Source organism: Thamnophis sirtalis, unplaced genomic scaffold, assembly GCF_051295495.1.
Source record: "Thamnophis sirtalis isolate CommonGarterSnake01/CBP01778 unplaced genomic scaffold, rThaSir2_p1.2 scaffold_3, whole genome shotgun sequence".
Classification (NCBI taxonomy): Eukaryota; Metazoa; Chordata; class Lepidosauria; order Squamata; family Natricidae; genus Thamnophis; species Thamnophis sirtalis.
This window is the reverse complement of record NW_028261383.1, coordinates 44,646,959-44,672,820: the sequence shown is the minus strand read 5'-3', so window position 1 is coordinate 44,672,820 and position 25,862 is coordinate 44,646,959. Positions and strand designations below refer to the sequence as shown.

The window sequence follows — 25,862 nt, the reverse complement described above, 5'->3', positions numbered from 1 at the left end:
CCCATTAAGAAGCTTAGGTTTCCAAGGCACAGAATCAACTTAAAATTTCTATATTGATTCAACAACTGTGAATCTAGACGCAAACAGAAAATCATCAAACCCAATGGTCGACTGAGAACTTTTTGAAATGCTTAAAGGGGGAGGGGGGGTGAACATTTTTTTGCAAATGATTGCTCCAGAGGCTTTCCCATTGATGAAATGGCAGCCATTAAGGATATCCCCATTTTACCAGAATTGTGCCAGCAGTGCTGCAGCTGCCAAAATAACTAATGCAGTCCTAGTAGGTTGCATCAACGGAGGGATGGCTTCAAGATCACGTGAAGTGATAGCACTACTTTATATTGCACCAGTGAGACCATACTTGGAATACTGCATCCAATTTTGGTCACCCAAGAAACAAACCAAAAAAAAAAAAAAAAAAGATGCTAAGACCCTAAAAAAGGGTGCAGAGATGATAGATAATAATGATAAGGGGTCTGGAGGCTAAACTATATGATGAACAATTGAGGAAACTAGGTGTGTCTAGTCTAATGAAGAGAAGGACTAGGAGCAATCTTCCAATACTTGAGGAGCTGTCACAGAGAAGAGGGAATCAACCAGAGGTGGGCTGCTGGGGGTTTGCAGGGATTTGGGAGAACCTCTAGCTAAGATTCTGTGCAGTTCGGAGAACCCCCAAATCCCACTCTTGGATGGCACCTCCCACACCACACCACCCCTCCCAGGAGTCCCAACGTGACTTGTTTTGGATGGAGATAAGTGCAGGGCGCATGCCTCCAGAGGGCCTACCGGCTGTTCAGGAGGACCGGAAACAGACCCGTTTCTGACCTCTAGGGGGCCTCCAGAGCCTGGGGACAGCAAAAATGACGCCCTGTCATGGTGCAGGATGCCGACTACGCCACGCCCACCATGGCTACACCCACCCAGCAGAGAACCCCTTTCTAAAATTTTTGAAGCCCATCCCTGGAATCAACCTATTATCCAAAGCACCTAAGGGCAAGATAGGAATTGGAAGATCATTAAAGACAGATCCAACCTAGAACCAAGGAGAAATTTCATGACAGTGAAAATAATCAGTGGAATGCCTTACCTCCAGAATCTGTGGGTTTGAAACAACCACTGGAGGCTTTCAAGAAGAGACTGCCATTTGTCCAGAATGGAATAGAGTCTGCTGCTGTCGTCTAGAAGGCCTCCAAAGTCCCTTCCAACCCTATAATTCTATGTTCTCGTTCCTCCTGCTGTAGATTGTTTTTTTTTTAACTACATATCTTTCTTCTGGGTAGATTTTGAATGTATAAGGTATATTTCAAACAGAGCACTAGGCTGTAGCTATTCAGCCTCTCTAGTTTTTCAAGAAATCTTGATTGTCTTGATTATAGAGCCGAGGTGGCGCAGTGGTTAGGGTGCAGTACTGCAGGCCACTTCAGCTGACTGTTATCTGCAGTTCAGCGGTTCTAATTTCACCGGCTCAAGGTTGACTCAGCCTTCCATCCTTCCGAGGTGGGTGAAATGAGGACCCAGACTGTGGGGGCGATATGCTGACTCTGTAAACTGCTTAGAGAGGGCTGAAAGCCCTATGAAGAGGTATATAAGTCTAACTGCTATTGCTATTGCTATTGTTTATGAAACTTTATCCTTCCTAAGTTAGAAATATTTCTTAAGTGATCTGTATAGTATATACTACTATATACAATGAAACAACAGTTAAAATAATATGACAAAGGCTGTAGTAAAGTTATCCTATACATCCAAAGCATCGCTCCTTGCTAGCTTTGCATTTTCTACCCTGCCTGATCTACATTGGACTTCTGTAATAAATACGTTTTAACAAACCTAATGTCAGAAAGGAAGGCAGCCACTTTTACCTTTAGGGCAAGCTGTCCCACCTGAGAGTGATCCACCTGAGAGAGAATGTCCCCTCTCTCTTTCAGTACGTGGAGAAACTCAGCAGCTTTCTGTGATTTGCCCAGGTGAGCTATATTTGGAACTCATGGTCGTACTTGGAAATAGATGTCACTGGAGGCTGACATTTACTTTGCCATGTGCCACTTCTATTCTTTAAGATTAAAATAATGTTTGAAAAGTGTAAGAGAGTCATTTGGTACAGGGAGTGTGGCAGGTTACAAAAGAAGCGTCTATGAGCACATTGATTATATGGATGGTTATTTGATTCGTTCCTGCCCTAAAGTGTTTTAGGGTATGATTCACAAATCCATGAACAATCTAAGCCAACTATTTTAAAAGAAAATAAATATTCCACTTCAATAGCTGGGCACAAATGCTACGCAAAAAGAAAGTATTACTACAGCCAGAATTTCCATCATTGAGAGCTATTCATTATATTGCAAGCATGAAGAACAATGCCGAATTATAGTACGATGATTTTTTTAAAAATTAATAGTTACCAATTACCATTTTCCCTCAGTTGCTTCTGAAAAAAAGCAAACTTTTACTAATGATGAAGTTTAAGCAGGATGTTTTGCTTCAGATGTTTCTAATGATTAGTTTAGTGTATGTGTTCTGTTTTCTTCGTTTTCAGGTGGGCCTCATATGTAGCAGTAATTGGAAAGTGACATTTTGTGTATGTGAAGAACATAATGGGTATATACACCCTCTATACAGCCCCTGCAGCCTCTTATTTTGGGATGGACTTTGATTTCTTTATTTTAAAAAATACTGTGAATGTTTATGTCCAGTAGAGGACAGTATTCCATATTTAGATGGATCACCTATGCCAGAAATATTCATTTCTTATATTTCTTATACGAGTTTCAATAAACTTCTTCCTCCGTCCCTTATAAATGTGCTTATTGAGTTGTTTTATTTTTAATGTATACAGCAATATCCCCTTTACCTTTTCTTTTTCTACTGGACTTTTTTTTGTTATTCAGGTCCATCCAACTTTGATTAAAGATAAATACAGTAGTCCCTCTAGTGATAAATTAATAGCTATCTAAGGAAATGATATTGCAGCATAATCTGCCATCCTTCTGCCAGAACCAATGAAGTTAGCAGTATAAGATTCTTCTGAAGTTAATGAATGATTAATTTATTAATTAAGATCGCCATGCATCTGGATCTCCCTGGATGTATTATTATTTTTTTATTTTGCTCCAAGTGCACTCTGGTCAGCAACAAAAATAAATCCTAAAATCCTAATCCAGGACCAAGAGCAGGAAATAAGCTGCAGTTGTGTTGGAAACATAACTAGTGCTTCCCAGCTGTTTCCTCTGACGCATGAAAGAAAGAGAGACTGGCTAGTAAGCATATAGATGAAGTGATTTAACAAAATAACAGAGTTAGAAGTGTTAGAGTTGGAGGTCTTCTATCCAATTCCCTGCTTAAGCAGGAGGACTATACCATTTCAGTCAAATGGCAGTCCAATCTCTTCTTAAAGGCCTCCAGTGATGAAGCACCCACAACTTCTGGAGGCAAGCCATTCCACTGGTCAATTGCTCTCACTGTCAGGACATTTCTCCTTCATTCTCGATTGGTTCTTTCCTTGATTAGTTTCCATCCATTGCACCTGCCTTCAGATGCTTAGGCTGACCCCCCTCTTTCTTGGGCCAGCCTCTCCAATATTGGACACTGCCATCATGTCAACCCCTAGTTTTGCTTTTCACTTCATATACCCAAATCCTGCAACCATTCTTCATATGTTTAGCCTCCAGGCATCTGTTGCTCTTTTCTGTATTCTTTCCAGTATCTCAACATGTTTTTTTTTATAATAGGGTGACCAGAACTGGACACAATATTCAAAGTGTGGTCTTACCAATGTATTATAAAATGGTACTAACACTTTACATGATCTTGATTCTATACCTCTGTTGAGTTCTGTTTTCGGCTGCAACAGCCTACTGCAACTCTTTGCCAGTGAAAACACGTGCAGCCCTCCTAGTTTTCGCTGGCAGAGCCCCCGCAGATCGATTCTTCACTGTTTCCAGGGCAGCCCGCGGGCCGGATCCAGCCCCCGGGCCTTGTGTTTGACATCCCTGTTCTACTACATCTGATGTTACAATCTGGAATGTATCATTCATTATTACTGAGATTTACTAATTTGTGCATCCGTTGATCATATTTCCTCCACAAACTGAGAGTTCATTTGGGTTTTTTAATTTAAATCTGCTTGCTCTTCACTCTTGAATACTTTCCTAATAAGGTTGACGATTCTTGAAGTATTTAAAAAAACTCTGATGGTTTTTTAATCATAAAGTCTAAATGGAAAATGGAAAAAAAAAAACATTTCAGATACCTTGGACAAAAAGTTACACAAAAGGGTTATGATTCTCTTAGGATAGCAATTTAAGAGTTAACCAAGGATGTTCTTCCTTCCTCCCCTATCAATCCCAAAGGAATGGGGTGGGATGTTATGAAGAGGCAAGACAAGGGCAGTTGTGGGTTCCGGATTCCGTTCCAACCAGTACAGTTGGAACGGCCCCGGCGTCACCCACATGGACCCATGCAGTGTGCGCATACATCACAATTGCCATCGCACACTCGGCAGAGTGTCACGCAGGTGCCATATGCACCCTGCGCATGCGTGGAAGCACCAAAGGCTTAAAGCACAGGTAAGGAGCTCAGGCAGGTGAGTGGGCCCTCCGGAGCACCGGAACGGTACCCTGTGCTCCAGGTGGGCTCCAGTACGCCCGTACCGGGGTGTACCGCCTGCAACCCATCATTGGACAAGGGTATATTGAATCCAGCAGCACCCAACATTTCCTGTCAACTACAGAAAGCTCATCAAGAAAAAGCCCCCTATGAGTACAGTTAAGGGATGGCTGTGATCATTAATCTCAGCTGCTTTGAATAATTTAATCTCCAGTGATAAATGCTCAGCAATTCCTGTTATTATTTACGGCTCTCATTTCTCACACCTGTTCCATGGAAATGTGCTCTTCCTGATGGTCATCACCCAAGAATGCTAACTCAGAATGACTGAGAAACCTGGTTTATTATTTGGAGTAAGCAATCAGATGCCTACTTCCACAGCAAGTGGAAGTAAACCAAACACCACAATTGAAAAAAATATGTATTATTGTTTGGAGCCAGAGGTTTAGACTGATTTCACAAGGTGCCTCGTAGAACAATAAGGTATGGCTATAAAGCTAAGGTGGTCTGTCCATCTATATATTTCAGATGAAGTCAGTTTGCAAAGGAAGTGAACCAACAAAAGCTGACATTCTGGCAAAGTTGCTCTGAACCACCAGGCCAAAATTCTCAGCAATTCTGGGTTGGCATTTTGCAAAGCTACATTGAAACCAATTACTATTCAGCAAAACTGACTTTTGCACTTTGCATATTTAATTTGACCTGTTTTCTGATGTTTTTTGAGCCTATACTCCAGTAGAGGCCAAAGAGGGAGAAAGATTAAGAATACCAAGAGTCCTTCATTTACATTCATGCATTTAGCAACCATCGAAAGTTGCGAAGGCCCTGAAAAAGTGACTTACGCCTCGTCCTCACACTTATAGCTATCACAGAGTACCCGTGATCACGTGATCAAAATTCAAGAGCTTGGGATGTAGTTATGATAGTTGCAGAGCCTGGGGGGTGGTGTGTGTCATAGGATCATTTCCCATCTGACTTTCAACAAATATAAAGTTAATAGGAGAAGCCAGATTTGCTTAACAACTATATGAATCACTTAATAACCATGGCAAAAACAGTCATAAAATCAGACATGACTCATGAATGTTGTCTGTTTTAGCAACAGACATTCCAGTCTATAGACTGGAATCCAATTGTAAGTCTTGAGCTATCTGTAGTATGTTTCAATATTGCTTGCCCTGAAGAATTTGCAGATTTTATTATAAGAGGGAACATATTTCTGGCTTGTTTGTTCTTTAGGGACCATCACATTTCTTTCCTTCGAGTAACCTGCCACAGGAAGGGCTTTATAAGCACAGACTCCTTCAAAAGTAATTGTTTTAATTAATTAATTTTTCAGTACCATACGACCCCAAGTCAGCTCGTTAACGTCAGTAAGTGCTCTCAACAAAAGGATTTCTAGGCAGTTGCTCGAAAATGCAGTTTGAGCATGCACCCTGCTACTGTTTCCTAGCTACAATTACTGTCAATAGACAATTTAGGGTGTAGAAAATGTGATGATATGGACAATATGCGGAGAAAGCAGCCCTGCTCTTAGCATGAGCAAATCAGAACTAAAAGCATTTAATTCAGTGTTTATCCCTGTTGGTGGCTAGTGTTCTGATCAAAGGGAGCCATAATTTGGAGGGCTTTACTCTACAGGCTCAGGGGATGACGACTTAGTGGCGTGGATCATAGTGGTTTATTAGCAACAAGTCTGTATTGTTTGATGGGGATACATGATCAGTTCTTTGTGTTACTCTCTTTTTAAGTCAGGCGTGTAATCTTTAGCATTGGGTTATCACAATACACTAAAGAGGTAATTCTTTAAAAGGAAGGAAACGCATTGAGTTCTTTTTTACATTATAACACTGAGTGTGAGGATCTATATCTGAAACTTTGGCCACTTGTTCCACTGTAAGTTTTTCTGGTTTTTATTTATTTATTTTTTTGTTGTTGTTCCTTACCTTTCTCCCATCAGGTTAGGGATCTAGTTTTCTCTCCCCCCCCCTTTTTTTTTTTTGTTAAACCAATCAGCTCACATAAGCACGAAATCTCATTTCCATCTGGACATTGTAGTACAAAAAGTGGTGACAAGGAAAATCTCTTCATCCCATCACACACACACACACACACACACGCACACACACACACACGCACAAACGAAAAGAAAAAGAAAAAGAAATGCACAGCAGTTTTAAGGGTCTATGTTCAAAATGCAAATACCTCTTCTGGGCTTCTCCACTGAGTTTTAAAGGTTTTTCTTATTTGCATTTTCATCCCTCCTTCTGTTCCTTAGCGGTTCTTTTTCACCTTTCTTTATTCAGGCATACTTAGTGGTGCATTCATTGTGAATCTTCTGTACTCTGCACAGCATGGCTAGCTGAGAGTCTCCTCGTACAATGATGCAGACTAGACTTGGCAAGAAACTTAGGGGGGTTGCCAGTAGCATCCACCGTAATAATTGACCTTGCTTTTCATTAAAATGTTGTCTTCCTTTGTTCTTTCTCGGCTTTGGCTTTTGTTTCATCCATGCGTTGGTGACAAGAAGTCTCAAACGCTTTTTGCCCTTTGTTAAAGTGTTTAGGATCCTGTCTGTCTGCCTGTCTCTGTCTGTTTATCTATCATCTTTATCTATCTATCTATCTATCTATCTATCTATCTATCTATCTATCTATCTATCTATCTTCATCACCGTCCTTTTATTTATGCACCACCCCAACCACCTTTCCAATTGGTCTGATAAATTTCACACGCCGCTTGCATCAAAAGGTAATATCCTCAGCTTAATTGTAAGCTAAATCTCTCTTAATCCAGGGGAGCATTTGAGATTCTATCCAAGTGTTCAATTTCCCAGGCCGCTGAGGTCTGTGAATTTCTTTCTCCAGCCTCCAGGCTGCTGCAGCACAAGTCAGCATAGCTAATGCAGATAGATCTCCTCCCCCTACACGCACTCTCTCTCTCTCTCTCTCTCTTTCCCTCTCCCTCCCTCCCTCCCCCTCTCTCTCTTTCTCTCTCTCTCTCTCTCTCATTCCTCTCCTCGCACCAACTCCACACACCCCCACCCTTGGAAAAAAAAAAGCTGTGCTTTGATTCGATATGAACAGACTGGCAACTCCGGTGCTCCAGAAACATCTGACATAACTCTGCAGATGGCTATGTTTGGATGATACACCTAAGGCTTGGGGTTTTTTTTTTGTTTTTCCTTCAGGAAGGTAAAGATCTATATGCTAATCCTCTCTTTTTCTCCTTGTTGCCATCTTTTGCAGGATTGCCAGCCCCTAAGAAGAGCCCAAAGTCGGTAAGCACTTTTCAGCTACTAAACCTGTTTGATTATTTTTGTCTGGGGCGTGGGTGGGCGTTTCTTGAAATACAGATAAAAATAAGGTGGGAAGCTAGATCTATGCAGCCGCCTCCCAATCCTAATCCCCATCCCCCCCCCCCCAACCTTAGCTAGTCCCTTTGAAAGTTGCCCGATAACCATTTTATGGCTGCACTAATTGCTTGGCATGGCTTTTGCTGAAAGGGGGTGGGGGAGGCAGGGCAGAAAGTGGTTAATGAAATTGGTGCGGGTGGGAAGGCTTGCCTTGAAATCAGTTTAGTAACTTAACATATTTCTTCTTTTAATATTGGGCTATGGAGGCATTTAATTTAGGCTTGAAGTGCCCTTTCTCTTTCTTTCTTTCTTTCTTTCTTTCTTTCTTTCTTTCTTTCTTTCTTTCTTTCTTTCTTTCTTTCTTTCTTTCTTTCTTTTCCGGTGTTGAAGGTTTGTTTCCCCGCTCTAAAGATAGTACTCCCTATCAATGACTACAATGGTTTTCAGCTTTTTAATGTGCTATCTATTATGAATAATGCATTGGGGGGGGGGAATCTTGGGGGTGGCTGCCTAACAGTATTACCAGAGAGAAAAATCCCTTTTTATCAATTTAAGAAAAAAGTATCTTTGTTGTTTCCCCGTAGCTGCAATGAGCTGCCTCGGCATTTTGCTTGTGTGAAGCAGTTTTCTTTGGGTAGGGAAATCATCCTTTATTGTTCTCGCTCGGATTTAGCAGCATTTGGAATGCTGCAGGTTGGATTTTCCTTCTCTTTTGCCTTTTTTTTTTGATCAAGAAGAGAAAGAAGGGAGGGATCAATATTGTATTGTCCTTGCTAATCTTGTTTCTTTGCAGAACAGTTACCTGGTTGACGTGTTAGCTAATAGCGTGGAGGTGATTGCAGAGAAGTGTAATTAAAACGGGCAATGTTGCAGACCTACACAGGCAGACCCAGAGGAATAATGTAAATTACCTTGGTTTTTCTAGGGAGTTAGCTTCTGTGGGAGGAAAGTTTTCTCATTTGTTGGATGATGGGTAAGGAAGCAGACAGGGGTGATCTCCAGCCATTCAGTCTCTGGGTGGCAGAGAAGGAGAGGATGGCAGTCACAAGAGATTCTGCCAAACTTTGCAGCCGATTCTCCTAGGGCTCCTTAGGATGAGACCCCCATGTGTGGCAAATGGGGGAGATGTGCCGAAATCCCTTGCTAGTCTCAGTGCAACTTTTTGCAAGGCAAACCCTGATAAAATGAATGTGGTTTCTCCTGGCTTAAGCCTGGGCTGATTGAAGTCACCCAAGTCCCCTGGCCTGTACTACGATCAGGCTTGTTTTAACATGGGTAAGACGGACAAGGACAATTTGTAGTCTGTCTCAAATCCCACATACTCTGGGTTTAATTTTGTGTCACTGTCAGCCAAGGATTTAGCCTTTGGTTAAAATGGAAGCAGGTATGCAAAATGTGGGTGGGGAATGGGCAGGCAAGCAGAAACGGTAACCCTTCCTGCTTCCCCTCCCCATTTTTCCCTATCCCTGGAATTCAGTAAAACCTGATGAATGGATCCAAAACTTTGGTGCGAGAGTCTTCTCCCTTCACTTAAGTTCCAGGAACACCTCCTCTACTAATTGAGAGGCTGTCCCATTTGCCTGCCTGATGAGTAGCTCTAGGAATTCGTAAGAAGCTTCAAAATCTTCTGTATGAAATTTGAGATCCATTGAGAGAGGATTTGGATCATTCTGCCAAGTGAACAAAGAGATTGTTTACAAACAGCTGTCATTCTAGGGCTGCTCCTTCTTTTCATTCACCTCCCTGTCCATCTGTCTCAAGAGTCAATTCTTTACATAAAGGGTGGTGGGGGGAATGGGGAGTCTTGGAATGTTGCATTGCTGAGAGGACATGCCACGCCTCCTTTTTTTTTCATCCCTTTCAGAAGAGGGAAATTCTTCAGAAAATATCATTTCATTAAAAAAAAAAAGACTTTCCAAATGGAGCAGTAATTCAATAATACAGTGCTGATTTGTGTGTGTGTGTATGTCTGTGTGTGTGTTTGTGTTGTGTTTATGTTTTAATAATAAAACGGCTTTATCTGAAGGTATCATTTTGCTGGTAGCAAGAATCAGAAAGATGAGATCTCGGGAGATTTTTCTTTATGTCACTAGAGATAAAATCAATCACAATATTGTAACAGGGATGTTTTAAAATATGGAGGGGGGGAATTAAAAGTATGCACTCTGGGAATCCATATTGCTAATGCTTGAAGCTGTTTTCTCTAGACGTGTAATGATCCACCCTTCTCTCCCACCCCCCCATGGGATTTTTTTCTGAATCCAATCCTTGAAAACGCTGTATAATATTATCCAGCTGGTTGCTGTTATTGGATGAAATCTACTTGTTGACAGCTTTCCAGGATGACAGACCCCCTCTTTGCCCTTGAAGTCCCCAGCGGCTACTAACATGGTCTGGCAGTTGTGTTTCTTTTCTCCTTCCACCTTCCTAGTTTTTGTTTCCAAGAGTCCCTTAAACACTAATTATTTCTTGATCAATAATAGATTAGCTGTTATTCTGTGAGCAATGTGGAGCTTCCTCTCGTGGCCACCCTTTCCCTCGGTAGGTTGAATTAAATTTAAAAAATACACCTTAGCAAACCTTTGCTTTCTCAATCAGTTATGCTATGGGGATAACAACTCCAGACAGACATCATGATGTTAATGTTATATTCTGCATTGGTCAGGTCCCACCCTGAGTATCGTGCTGAGAGAATGACAAGGAGTATGATCAAGGGATCAGAATCTAAGTCCTAAGTATGAAGAGAGAAACTGAAGGACCTAGAAATACTTAGACTTAAGAAGGAAAGATCAAGTAGGGGCGTAGGAGCCCTCTTCAAAGACCCGAGGACAACGAATATCAGAATCCCTTCTCTGTCATCCTATAAGGTTAGGCATGGAATTCAAGCTGCAAGAAGGCAGATTGCAGTTGAGGTTCCTAACAGGAAGAGCAATTTGATTGTGGAATTAATTGCTCAGAGAGGTGGTGAACTTCCCTTCACTGGGATGAATGTCTACGGAGATTCTCCACCATCCAGGTCATGGTTGTCCCAAATGTGCTTTTCCACAAGACAACTGGACTTTCTTATGGTTTTTTTTCCTTGAAAACATTTCGCTTCTCATGCAAGAAGCTTCTTCAGTTCTTGATGACTTCACTGGAGACTTCAATGTTTTAACATGGTTCCCAGCACTGAGTAGGGAGTTGGCTTCAGTCACCTAAATGACCACTACTGTCTATGATATCCAAGCCTGTTGGTAGGCTTAAAGAGTAAGGAAGATGACTGTGACAGAAAAGTTCAGGCACAAGGGACTGGAACATTTTTAAACTCCACAACACCCGAGTAAAACAAGAAGTGGTTCAGGCACTCCCCAATTCACTGAAGCCATGAGGTACAGAAAAATCAAACTTGTAAGATTTTATTAGCCAGTCTCAAGGAAAGTAGTTTTTGCTTTCCTGTGGAGTTGATTTCATAGTCTGGTTTACCTGGTGAGATTGATAGTAGGAGTGATTTTCCTGAGCATTTTTCAAGCTTGGTCACAATATTACATTGCATCATGAGTATGATGGGAATATGATGGGAGTTGTCATCTAAATAAAACCGAATGCATCTGCTTGTGAAAAACAAATGGACTTAGCTTTTCATAAATACAAAAAAAAAGTCATTGTAGGAGGAAAGTTGTGCAAACTTGCAGTGGCAAAAAATCAGGAGTTTGGTAGCACATTTGCCAACTGACCATTTTCATTAAAAGGCATAAGCTTTCATGAGCTGCAGCTCACTATCACTTGCTCCACATTCAAAGATCCACATCCATGCTTAATCATCATATAAAAATAGAGGAAAAATTAATGTTGCCTACTAAGTGGAATGAAGATACCTTAGTCACTATGACAAATAGGGGAGCTCTGTAACTGCTATGGAAATGATCAACTTAGTCATTTTCAGATGACAAGTGGTAATGCTATATGCTACAACTGCGTATGTAGAATGAGTAAGGGCAACCAACCATTTTGCCAGGTGAATCAGATAAACACTGATAATATTACTTCAGTCATATGATAAGAATCAGTAGAGAAGGATGTATCTATTGGTTGTTACTAATGGAAAGATCATAAGGCAAGTCAAAAGAAAAAGTTACATGGAAAATGGAAGTTCTCACAGAAGTCATGGTCCCTCAATTCTCTTTACTGCTCTGAATCTGCTGCTGTAACTGATTTGGAGTAGTCTTCTACCACTTGGTAGAAGCGTGTGAATAAAGAGTTACGTTCATCTCCATCATAAAATCAGTTATAAAAAAAGCACCCTTAACTACAAATGAATATTGTAGTCTTCAATATTCTACGGATGCCTTCCAGGTGTTTGAACTTTAAAAAGTAGTGTTTATTGGTTGGCAATTTTGGAAAGCACCAGCCTAGAGAAAGATGGAATACTGTAGCTGTTATTTCATAGGATGCTTGAAATGGTGAAGATACTGTATATAAAAATTGTATATGTTGCATTTATGCTCATGTTATTAACACTGGAAATGCCATTGAAACAGAAGCAATCTTCTAGACTTGCAAGTACCATGAAGGAAGAAGACGAATACACGTCCACTCTTTTTCTCAAGGACACCATTTTTTTGGGAAGACTTTTTCCCATTTATTTATGAGATGCTGTACCTTTTATATGAAATGAAATCACAAAATTGATTTCACTTGGCCTTCGATTGATTGTATGCAGGATTTTTTTAGAACATAAACCAGTGCCAGTTGAGAAGCAAAATATCTAATGATTTCCATCTTCATGGCATGGACAAAATCTTCCTGTAGATATTTTTGAATATGTTATATAGTTATTTTTTCACATTTTTTTTCATTCTAAGAGTTATCCTGGAAATCCTACATAGTTCTAACGAGCCAATGCAATTTGCCAGATAACCAAATGATGCTGTTGCATTTGGCTGCCTTTCTTTGAGTTCCAGATAAATAAATGTGACCAGAGCCAAAATCACTGCTGCCATTCCAGAAAAATAGCAATAGCAGTTAGACTTATATACCGCTTCATAGGGCTTTCAGCCCTCTCTAAGCGGTTTACAGAGTCAGCATATTGCCCCCAACAACAATCCGGGTCCTCATTTTACCCACCTCGGAAGGATGGAAGGCTGAGTGAACCTTGAGTCGGTGAGATTTGAACCGCTGAACTGCAGATAGCAGTCAGCTGAAGTGGCCTGCAGTACTGCACTCTAACCACTGCGCCACCTCGGCTCTTGCCACACAAATAGAATTGTGTGGCATTTCCATTTGGAATGAAAGCACCAAAGTACTGAAACTAAGGAAAAAGTAGGATTGAACCATGGACTATAATAAGACATTGCATCATTTTGGGGCAAAAAACGGAGTATTTCAAGAAGACTGCTGCCCACTATTAAAGATATGTCTAGATTTTTATAGGCAACAGAAATTAGCTTGGAAGGAGGTTATCTTCTCATCAAGCTCAATAGTCTACCTCTTGCTCATATAACATATACAGTATCATGCAACCGTCATTCAAATCTTATGTTTTAGTTAGGTATACAGTTCATACATTTACCCTTTTAATCTTTTTTTCTACTTAGCTTGATAGAGCTTTTGTGACTACAGCATAGGACAGGGTATCAAAATATCAAGCAAGATCTTTTTTAGCCTTAAGAGTAAAAAGTCCGCTATCATAAAGACTAGCACATTTATTATTATTGTGGATTTTTTCCTGGATCGTTTTATCAAATTCCTAAGACTAATTGTAGACCTGGAGATTGGTTTCAGTTTACATATAGCACAGTCATTAGAGATTTGGCTGCAGTTTTTCAGTTAAAATGGCTGGCACTCAAATATGTAAAACAAAACTTGCATAGGATAGTAATTGAATAGCAACACTGTAAAACTTTGTGTTCTCATCAAAGAATTTTACTCCAGTTTCATATTTACTACTGGAAATTAATGAATGACTTCCAGAATGATGCATCATGGGCAAAACCAAGAAAATGTTGGGAAGACACCAGAATATTCTGTAGCAGGAATATGCTTTTTCACACAATCAATTCTGTACATAACACCAAAACTGTGTATTTCCAAATAAACATTAGAAAATGGCATTCCCTCTCTTCATGCTAGAGTCATAGTGTCTCTTTGCATTCTTCTATGCTCTCTGTGGTATACAGTTGTCAATGGCTTGCGACCTCAAGGTAAACTCCATTATTTCAAAGAGAAAGCAAATAGGCAAAGAAATCTGGCAGCTGCATAGCATTGGAATACTTATACAGTGCAACTCTTAAAGCACAAAGTGAAGTATGAGTCTTGAGAATAATTTTGGCTAGAGGAAAATGGTGGTGCATAGGCTCCTCCCACTTCTGCATTCTGTTTATTGCCTTGACTTGGTTCAGTACCTATTTGCTCACTGGACCATGTTACTACTTCTTATTAAGCAAAGTTCATAAACGAACTGAGAGGGCAAGGTTGGGATCATTTATGGGTAATTTCAAAATTCTGCCTTCATGCATTCATTCTTTTGTGTGCCTTGTGGTTTTTATATTTTAATAATGACTTCATATATCTATTGGTTTAAGTACACTATCCAGACTCAGTTTTTGTGTGATGAATAGCTATATAAATTTGATTGATGGATAAATAAATAAAATGAGTTAGTGTTTTAGAAGCACTAAATGATGTAAGGACTTATTAAACAAGGAACTTAAAGGGAAAACAAATCCATAAATCATAATTGGGAAACAAATTTTAATTAGTGGAGAAGAGATAGCATTCTTTTTATCCCAGACAAGGAAATAATTTAAATAAGATTCCTGTTGTATCAGTCAGAATAAGGTAGAAGACTTATTGAAAGTCTCAGTATTTGGTGTAAATATTACATTACTCCATTGTATATTTAAAGCTCAAAACTGAAATGGAGTTCATACATAATATCTTTATTTTTACATTTTGACGACATATCTTCATTTTCCCTGCCTATATTGGTCCTCTTCCCTATAAGCATGCTGGATCTTATGACAACAAATTATTATGGTTGTGACAATCTATTGTAATAATAGTCATGGCCACATTTGTCATTTTCACATATAATTATTCTGTTTCCTCTAGACATGCCCTCTAAACTTTCTGTTTAGCCTTATTAAATAAAATTTGAGTGCTGAAATTTCCAAGACATTTTTGAAAGTGAAGGAGAAGTAGACCTTTTTTTTTTTAAGTTTCTCTAATAGGGTATATAAATCAGCGCTGATCCAATTCAGATTTGTAGTTCAAATCAATTTGCTTGAAGTGTGTGTTTTCCTATGCGTTTGTGTTTTCCTTTGATTTGGATTTGCAGTTTTGGAAGATAAGGGTCATTTGTGTATGTGCAAAAGTTCATTGAATTGATTTGAAGGCACCTATACTTGATTTAACTCATTGATTTAGTTCAAAGATTCAATTTGATTGATGATTTCAGTCAAATTACTCTCGTATCAAATCTCTGAATTGAAGCTTCCTACAATTTGTTTTTAGGGCATTGTTGGTTTTGAACGATTTTGTCTCATATGCATTATGTTTTTTTTTTTAATTTCTAATATTCTTTGGAGAAGTTTTAACCTCTCAGTCACTTTTTGTAAGTGGGCAGCCATATAAATTAACTAATTAAAGAAATTCCCTACTTTAAACAGTTCAAAATATGCATATGGATATTTTCACATTGATACTTCCGTGTTTCCCCGAAAATAAGAGAGGATCTTATTTTATTTTGTCCCCCGAAATAAGCACTTGGCTTTATTTTTGGGGAGGTCTTTTTTTTTTGAGGTGCATATGGTGGCGAGATGGTCACCTCATGGCTGCTGCTGTATTGCAATATTTTCAGGGAAGGCTTATTTTGGGGGGAGGGCTTATTATAGTGCATGTGCTCAAAAACCCAATTGGGCTTATTATCCGGGGAGGTCTTATTTTTGGGGAAACAGAGTAGATTTCTGACATAGAAAGATTCTAAAGAAGTTACCAAATGTTTTTACTTTGTTAATATTTTTGAACTGGAGTTCATTCATCATGCCAAAACATAATGCGGTTTGATTTTTCATCAAATGATGTATAAATCCAACCAATTCTGACTTACTCAGTAGTTAAGTAAGTTGTGATCTGGAAATCCGGTTTGAATCTTTATCAGGGATGTAAAACTGGCAGCCTGTGCAGGTCGCGTGCAGGCCACGCCCATCCCAGCTCTGTGAATGGGGAAAACTCATGTGACCTCAATGTGACATGGTGAGTTTGACGCCTGTGCTTTGTATCATTCAGTTAAACAAGGGAAAGTGACAAATACTTCTGATCTTGAAAAGTTTTCAGCGGTCCTAAATCTATGCCCCGACCCTTTGGAACGAACTCCCCGTGGAGATTCGTACCCTCACCACCGTCCAGGCCTTCCGCACAGCCTTGAAGAACTGGCTAGCCCGTCAGGCCTGGGGACAAGGATAGTTGCCCCTCCCGAATGATGAATGTATGTTGCTTATTACTTTTATTATATGTGTCTATGTCATCGTTGTATTTCCCCTCCCTGATTTTATGTGAGCCGCCCTGAGTCCCCTCAGGGAAAAGGGCGGCCTACAAATGTTAATAAAATCTCTAAAATCTCTAAATCTCTATGCCAAAACTATTGTTAGATCATGTGAAACAACATTATTTTTATTACTTCTTAAATTTGTCTTCACTGTAAGCTGGTCAGAGCAGGTGGGACCAATTCTCTATTTTCCACTGATTGTCCTGTTGATATTTGATCATGTCCCAGCCATAGTGGTAGCATATGTTATTATTTCTTTATTTGCCATCTCTAGGTGCCTCTGAGAAAAAAAGCAAAGTGCTATAGGCAGTTGTCTCTCTTGAATTACTACCTTATTCTAAAAATAAATTTAATTGGGTGACTGGTTGAGTGGTTGGTTTCGTCACAGTTCTATCCACCTTCTCTGAAATCTTAAGATGTGCCATAAAATGTATGTCCCCTACGTTTTATGACACAACAAGCTTGTGAGATAATTTGAGACTAAGAGAGAAGAAAGACAGGGACAAAGTCATTGAGTGAATTGCCATTAAAGGGGTTTCTTCAGTCCAAATATAATGCCTTAACCTTTCACCTGGTCTGACAATCTCAATCTCTCTCACTTTCTCTCTCTTTCTCCATCTCTCTAGCTTCCTTACTATGTATTGGAATGGACAGAAGAAAAGCAAGGTAGCGAGAGCAAAGTCTTAGAAGTTGATTAAGTTGATTAAGCAATGGTTTAGTTCCTATAGTTTGCTGTTTTGCTTCTCTTTTGCTTTCCCACTTTTAAATTTGGCAACCACCTTTTGGAATGATTCCCCTCCCATGCCTTAATTCCTGTGGGCATACTTAAGTGGGAACACTCAAAAGGGCAACTAAAATGTTTTATGCTGTTGTACTTGAAGAAAAAGCAATTGTCTACATCCAAAGGTTGTTTTCACAGTATATGTATTTTTTTAAAAAACAAGGTGTGAATTAGTCATACCTGATAAGGAGAAAATTGGCCACATTTAAGCAACAGAAAATGTAGCACTTGAGAAAGGAGAGCTAGCTAATGTTATTCCAAATGTCATTTGAAGTTAATTTTTTTTACATCTGTTGGGAGTATATCATTTTAGAAAAATGTCACTGATGGGGACAAAAGCTTCTGCAATGTGTCAATAAAGCCACAAAACAATTTTTGCTTTTGGAATTGCTACACCTCCTCAAGAAATACACTTGTATTCATTTAAAACAAAATAGCACTTTCAGTCATATAAAGCAATATTAAAAGTTGCTTTATTTTTCTATGCTCATTTGTACTTCTTAGATTTTACTCATCACTGCAAAGCCTGGGTTGTTATTGTTCCATAGCATTGTGGTCATATATGAATAAGAGCATGGTTGACTTTCCACCATAGTGATAAAGGGGACAGTGGCCTTTCTTCTCATTCTCACTGTAGGTGATGTCCCTGCAGCTATTTTTGACTCATGCCCTCTTGGTGTGTAGAAAACAGGAAGCTGTTACTGAAGGTTGTAATAAGATGTGGCAAATATTTCCACACATAAGACCACTCCTGTTTGTTCTGCCCACTCCACGTGGAGAGAATCAACAATGACTTGGGTAGAATCTAACAGTTTAACCCAGGATTCATTTAGGTTTGTGAACTCTGAGAAAATGAACAGGGTGATTTGTGGTTTGAGTTCTGCCACTTGTAGGATTGATTCTTGCTCTACCTCAGGTACCGTCCCAGAGGTATTAGAGGTGGGGCAGAAGGTTAGATCTTACGTCAACTCACCAAGGGAGTGGGTTTATGCCAGTGGTACTGCCAGTACGCTCTGCACGCGTGCACAGTTGCCTGTAAATTGGTCTGTGCATGTGCAGAACATAAAAAAATGTTTAAAAAATATGCCGCGTCGAGCGGGGAGCCAGTTCGGGGGCATGGAAAGCCTGCCAACTCTACCAGTTTGCTGACCAAATCGCAATTTTTATTACCGGTTCATCTGAACTGGTGCGAACCGGTAGCATCCCACCTTTGGTTCTACCTTTGAAGAGGGCATTATATGCCTTCTTCCTGCATGTGGCAACTCTTGCTATGGGCTGCCTACTTCAGCCTCTTCTTCTTAGGGCAAATTATTGAGGCAATGATGAGGTTTCAACTCCAGACTGTTCTAAAGACAACAGATGGTCTGGACCACATGGTTGCTCTGATGGATGGTCTGTTTTAGAGGGATAGTACATGGCTGCTACCTACATTTACCTATATTTGACCTCTTGAATGGCTTTTCACATTACTGACTATTGGTGGTGTGTTTGCATATCATGTATAGAGCTGGAACAGAAAAGGATTGGTTTTCAATGGTTCTCCCCTGAATGGACGTGGCCGCTTTCACAACTCACAGCTACTAATAGGTGTGTGGAATCCATGGGAAGGGATACTTTGCTGTGCTGCAACAGGATGCATGGAGCAGGATGACCTGGCAGTGGTTACCCATGCCTTCATCATCTCTCAAATTTTATACTGCAGTGCTCTACATGGGGCTGCCCTTGAAGGAGCCGAGGTGGCGCAGTGGTTAAATGCAGCACTGCAGGCTACTTCAGCTGACTGCAGTTCTGCAGTTCGGCTGTTCAAATCTCACCGGCTCAGGGTTGACTCAGCCTTCCATCCTTCCGAGGTGGGTAAAATGAGGACCCGGATTGTTGTTGGGGGCAATATGCTGACTCTGTAAACCGCTTAGAGAGAGCTGAAAGCCCTATGAAGCGGTATATAAGTCTAACTGCTATTGCTATTGCTATTGAAGACTACCCAGAAGGAGCAATTGGATAGAATGCAGCAGCCTGCCTAGTCGTGGGTGAGAGGCACCAGTGCTACCTAACTTTGCTTTTGAAAGTGCTGTGTTTCCTTCCAGTAGGCTTCTGAGTACAATTTTGAGTGCTTGCTTTAACCTATAAGCCATAGGTATCTGCAGAATACCTGTAGGATAGGTATCTTCAGATAGATCTGACTCATCCAGTGTGTTCATCCCAAATTGGGATGCTAAGAGTTCTAAGGAGGGGGCGTGAGTATCCTGCTTCTTATGTAGGTCTACGACAATTTGGCCAACTCGTCATGGCCAACTTGCCACGGCCAACCCACCATGGGACAACTCACTGCGGGATAAGTATCACACTAATATCAAAGAAATGGTGGGATAGAATCATTTAAAAAAGGATGCAAAAGGAGGGACAGAATGAAATGTGAATGGCAAAAAATAAAATAATTTTTATTTATTTTAAATAATCAAATAGAATTGTTAAATTGTCCCACGGCAAGTTGGCCAAGTTGTCCTGCAGCATGTTGGCCATGATGAGTTGGCTGCAGCGAGTTGGCCCATTCCCCCCTAGAATAATGTACTGCTGAGGAGCTAAATGGAGCCTCCTTAACAGTCATTCAGAGAGTGGTGAACACTGCAAGCCTTTGCAGCGGGATGTTTTGGGATATCTGCTGCATTTGCCATCTTATTCTCTTCCCCCCTTCGATTCTAGTTTGCTTGATGTTGTTTCCTATCATATTATTTCTATTTTGTCTGGTGTATGGTAGGCGACACGGAATCCTTCAAATCAGGTAGCTTTTAAGAAAATGAATGGATAAAAGTTGAGTGCAGGTAGTCCTTATCTTACAACCATTTGTTTACGGAGAGTTCGAAGTTATAAAGGCACTGAAAAAAGTGACATGTCCAGACTTCCCACTGAATGACTGTTGCAGCATCCCCATTGTCTTGTGCTCAAAATTGGACAACTGGAAACTGGCATATATTTATGATGGTTGCACCATGCCAGGGCCATGTGATTACCATTCCCAACCAAGTACTGGCAAGCAACAATCAATGGAGGGAAGCTGGATTCACTTAATGACTGCATGATTCACTGAATGACTACATGATTCATTTAACTGCAGTGATTTACCTAACAAGCGTGTTTTAAAAAAGGTTGAAAAATTGGTTGTGACTCATTTAACAACTGCCTTGGCTTAGCCACAGAAATAATAGTCCCCGTCATGGTCATAAATCACAACTATCTGTAGTAATAGATGTCACTGTTTTGATGTGGGGATTATGTCTTTTTTAGCATTGTTTCTATGGGTTTATATTAGGTTTTTTTTTTAAATCAACTGCCAGGGATGTCAGTGATATAAAAATGCTGTTACAATAATCAATGAATACATTATTTATGAAATGCTATTGAAAAGTGCTTCTAAAACTTTTCTTTTAAATACGCTACATATTTCAGACAAAGCTTTTTGGAGCACTGAATATTTCTGATAATGAAGTGAGCTTAGGTAGCTCCAGATTGTAGTATCCAACTCCATAATTACATTTTCTCCTGCTTGCTCACATTCCCTATTCTTTTTGGCAGGTTCTCGCTGGCATAATTTTTCATAATTGTATTATAGTCTCTTCCTCAGTTGGAATCATGATCCTAATCAGCAAGGACACACACTGCGGTAGAAATTCTACCTTAGAGATGTAACAGTTTGGAACTCTAACAGTATTTTCTTGCTGTCAATCAGTTGAGAAAAACAAGCAGCCAATCAGTTTTGTCTACAACGGGGTGTCATAAGTCAGATTTTGGGGGAAAGAGATAGTAGGGAGAAAGACTATCTGGCTACAGCTTCCACTAGAAGGCTGAAGTTGATATAGATGGGATTAAGTGGAAGATACCATTGCAGTTTTTCCATCAAAGAAGCATGCTAAAAGAGATATTTTTCAACATAGTCATGTTGTTTCAATGTGGTTTGGCTTTTTAAAGATATTTTTGTACTAAGATGTAAGAGCTACAATTTAGTTGTTCTGTCTGTTTTCCTTTATATTTCATGTTAGTGATGATGTTATAAAATTGTGCTTTGAAGCATATGAAAATAATTGGCATTGATAGATTAATTCAGTGTTTCTAGACTGTCATTTGGAGTTCTCTGATACTTTCAGTGAAAAGATTAGCATGAGCAGACAAGCTCCTTTGAAAACCATTGTCTTATCTCTTTTATTGTTATTTGTGTTGCCCAAATGTATTGGACTTAAAGAAAGTGTCCTTACTCAACAACATGCTTTCGATACCACAAGCAACATGACGTAGAAAATAATCCAAATATTCTAGCTATCAGAGATACTTCAAATAAGAGGATAATGATTTTCAGAGTTTGGACATTTGGTTTGATTTGGTTTCAAGCATTATTTTGAGATTTGTTTCATATTTGTGATGCGTTGGAATATTCTTACATACAGTAGAAACAGAACATTATTCCAGGCCTGGGTTATTATAATGTATATTGATTTTGAGCTGTCATGGCTGCTGATGTATGGGAGATAAATAGAATCCGCATAGTTGCACACACTGCTTTGTTCCCCTGAAGTTGATGTCATTTATGCTCATATTGTTTTGGCATTATCATTTATATAGAATGAGAATCTCTTCTGTAAATTTCATTTCACTGAACCTAAACGTTGTAATAAATTATAGATGCCAATCTAATTCCCACACTGGATTTTTTTTTTGTCCCATGTTTAACAATCTATTGTAAGATATCAGAATTGAAAGAGAATTCAGTATACGACCCTTTACATTTTGTACTAGAGACTAATGGATATCAGTTGGTAAAGAATTCTGCTTTTGTACCATTGTAAGAATTCAAAGCAACTTTGATTTTAGATATCTAACCTTCGAGAGGAACATTGGACTGTTGTGCCTGATTCTGTCTCTTATATGTGTTGATTCTGTTCAGGGGTTTATTAAAAGTAAGGTAGACAAGTTTTCCTGCCGAAAAGCAGATTAAGAATCCAAAACAAGAAATATTGCATCTTTCAGATTTAATTTCTGGTAGCCATTTTTCTTATCTGAGGAAAAAAAACTATGTTTGAGTACAAGCCTCAACTTTGTTATGATGGCAAAAGAAACTTTGTGTGTCGGCTTGTGCTGTGTATAGTATCTAAGGGGGAATGAAAAAGAGTCACTCTGACTCATTGTACGTACCAAAGAGAAACTGTTTGAATCTATCTGAAAGGATCCATTCCTTGTTCCTATTCCTGGATTTGAAATGCTGTCCTCAGCAGAAGACAACTCTTTTGAGTCCCTAATCCATATAGAATCCTTGATTGGGGATGTGTCTGTGTCGTATCGGAGGGATGCCGGTGTGGTTTGTGATGGATGACTTTCTCTTCCTCCGTCATTCTGTCTTATCTATCATTGGGTGAATTTTACTGCGCTCAGCAAAAAATGGAAATCGCCAAAGCCCCAAAGTGCCCTTATATATTTGTTTAGGAACTTGCAGAAGTGCTGAAGCTAGGGGTGGGCTGGGGGAGGCTAAGGGAAATTGCTTGCTTGCAGATCATTAACCTTCTCGGGATTCCCCATCCCATCCCTACTCTTCCTTCTTTTCTGGCACTCTTCCTGGACAGCAACCACTTGAACGGAAAGACAGCCAAAACAGCTCCCAGCACAGCGTCTCCAGCCACCACAGCACCCACACGGCTTCTCCGATTCACAGCACTCAGGTGCTTCCCGAATACCCTGTTCCTGAAACACCAGCGACAGACCAGCCGGACAACGCAGGGCAGAAGAAGCCAGATCCATTCAAAATCTGGGCCCAGTCCAGGAGCATGTATGAAAGCCGACGTGAGTATGCCGCGAGATATTATTATGCTAATGGCAGCTTTAGACAGCAGCGTATATTCATTATGATCAACTTCTGACTTCAGGAAGACGTTTGCTTGGACTGAAAATTTGCCTTTGATTGCATTAGTGGGATATGTGAGCAAGGGAGGCTGACTGTGGCTAGAAATGGGTGGGGAAAGAAATCAATGTTTTGCAACTAGGAAGATTAGCAAATTATCTGTAATTGGAGGAGCATTGCTTACTTGCAAGAGATTGCAAGTAGATTGGGGTCTTAAAGGTGAGCAAAGAAGGACACATATTTTTAATATTATGACTTGGGGGGGGATGTCTCTGTTTATTTTTATTTTTCATTTAAAAATGAATCCATTCCTAAAAGGAGATATATTGTGTAGATCAGGGGTGTCAAACTCGCGTCACATCGTAGTCACATGATGTATCAGGACTTTTTTCCCCTTCGCTAAACCAGGAGTGGGCGTGACCCGCATGTCACACATCTGGTCTGTGAGTTTGACACCCCTGGTATAGATTGTCCAAATGCTTTCCTAATAAAGACAAAAGTGGGCAGTTTTTCCTGTTTGTAGCTAATCTCTACAAAATCTTATGCTCTGAAGCCTTGATCTTGCAAAGGGTTCATTAAGGAATTAGTTGAAATTGAACATCACAGTATTTTGCTTAAAGAACCTTTGGATAGGAGCATCAGGCCCTTGTATGTTCAATTACTCCATTGTTTTTCATTAGTCAGGTTAACATCTCTTAGTTGGCTATTTGAAGTGCAAAGGTTTAAATCCAAAGATGCTGTAATCCTAAATTTGTTTTTTAAAAATATACAGATGTATGGCTGAGTGACTTTCTGCCAAGCCATGCTTGTTTTTATTATTATGTATTGTTCCATCAATGCAGAAAACAAATAAATACAGTAAGCAGCTTTTATTTTAGTTATTAATAGAGTCAGTACACAAATAATTCAATAGAGGGTTGATTTGATTCCAAAGGATTTTGTTTGCTTATTATTCTGCCTGTTTTAATGCATTTCTTTTTTCCCCTCTTTTGTTTATGGATCATTTTATGATGAGATTGATAGCTCGGGACAGAATGTGATACAAATAAAGTGAATAAATAATAAGTAATAAAATTAAAAATAGATGTCAATGAATATACTTTGGATTTTAAATAATGGAATTTTTGTTTAAAAAATAGCATTTTTACAGCATGAATTATCATTTAAGAGTGACTTAGGGATAAAGCAGCTTTGAAACTACCTACATAAAAAGTGCCATTTGTTCATGTGGAGTTGTGATTTTGCATTGTCTATGGTGAACTGAATGGACTTAAAGTAAAATCAGGATTGAATGTGTTGCATGAAGGGTAGGAAAGTATTTGTAGAGACATTGAGGCTAAAACAATGCCAAAGTCTCTTTATTGCTTGGCTGTTCCCATCGTATTACTCATATTTGTTCTAAGAGAATGGCAAAGGACGTTTCTCTATACAACCAATTCTAAACAGCATAATGGGCTTGTATATTAATTTTTTTACATGTGGGTGGATGTCTGCATACTAGGAACTAGACCAAAAGTTTATCCAAAAATGACAAATACTATTCTGAGCTTAAAAGTACATCTTCCATAAAACATTAACAAATTTATTTTTGTGTTTCAATTCTGGAAATCTGGGATAAAAATATGTTCAACTTATTTACCGCCCCTTAGATTGTCCTGGACTATAGACCCTGTGAGGTTCCTCCTTCCTTTGTCTACCCAACGTATTAGTAGCATCTCCTCTCCCTCTCAAAATGATCAAAAGTTTTAGAGTAGGGAACAGTTAAGCATTGGTTTCTGATGATCAGAAGACTAAGGTTAAATCCTACCTTCTAGGAAGAATCTCAGAGCCCGGAGAGGCCATCTGATCTATCTACCACTAGGCCAGAAAAAGAGCAAATGCAGGACTAGGCCTTCTCATCCTATAAAACAGTATTTCTCAACCTTGGCCACTTAAAGATGTGTGGACTTCAATTCCCATAATTCCCCCTCTAGAAATTGCCCATTATGATTGGGGTGCTCTGAGAATTGTAGCCCACACATCTTCAAGTGGCCAGGGTCAAGAAATGCTGTTGGAAAACAATGACAAGAATCCCAGTTGCCAAACAATCATACGAACAAAGAAAAATCTGCCCTAGGAGGTTTGTGTAAAGGGCTACTTTATGATTTACCATTCCCTTCTAGATTTGAAGAAATGATTTTCTTCTGTTCCTCCTTCACTTGAGTGAAATCTTGTCTTTTTTTAGCTTAGAAAGCTGGTAACAGGGTTGGCTGCACAATTTTTAAGTGACAATGACTCAAGGGAGGTAGCAGTTGACCGAAAAACTGGAATATAATCCTGTGTGATATTAAGGAAATTGACAACTCTGCTATTCTAAATCAGTACAATTCTAATGCAGATTACAAGGAGAAACTATCCCCTATCATTTGGGGGCTTATTAGTTGCACATTTAATGTAAGCATGTAGCTTGGTCTAAAAAAGATTTGTGAATGCTTTTGCATTCTCATCATGCAACTTCTATTATATGGCGTTTTTGTCTCCTGTTCCCTCCTTCAATCATCCCTGCAGTAACATTTACTATTTATTTATTTTTTATCCCACTTTTATTATTTTTTTTATAAATAACTCAAGCCTGCAGATATATCTAGTACTCCTTCCTCCTCCAATTTTCCCCACGACAACCAAAGATGGGATTAGAACTCAGCATCGCCTGGTTCTAGCCTGGTGCCCTAACCAC

At 39.5% G+C, this 25,862-nt stretch overlaps 1 protein-coding gene across 26 annotated transcripts in view; it reads left to right on the top strand.

Annotated features, from left to right (window-relative positions):
- MAGI1 (membrane associated guanylate kinase, WW and PDZ domain containing 1) overlaps nucleotides 1–25,862 on the top strand; it is a 525,907-nt gene that overhangs the window by 446,365 nt on the left and 53,680 nt on the right. For all 26 annotated transcript variants that reach the window (XR_015695875.1, XM_087708837.1, XM_087708839.1 and 23 more), the window contains 2 exons: nucleotides 7,854–7,885; nucleotides 22,872–23,088. Coding sequence is in view for 25 of the 26 variants with exons in the window: in XM_087708837.1 (XP_087564963.1) it covers nucleotides 7,854–7,885; nucleotides 22,872–23,088 (249 nt within the window). In the remaining variant the exon portion in view is untranslated. The remainder of the gene's footprint in view (nucleotides 1–7,853; nucleotides 7,886–22,871; nucleotides 23,089–25,862) is intronic.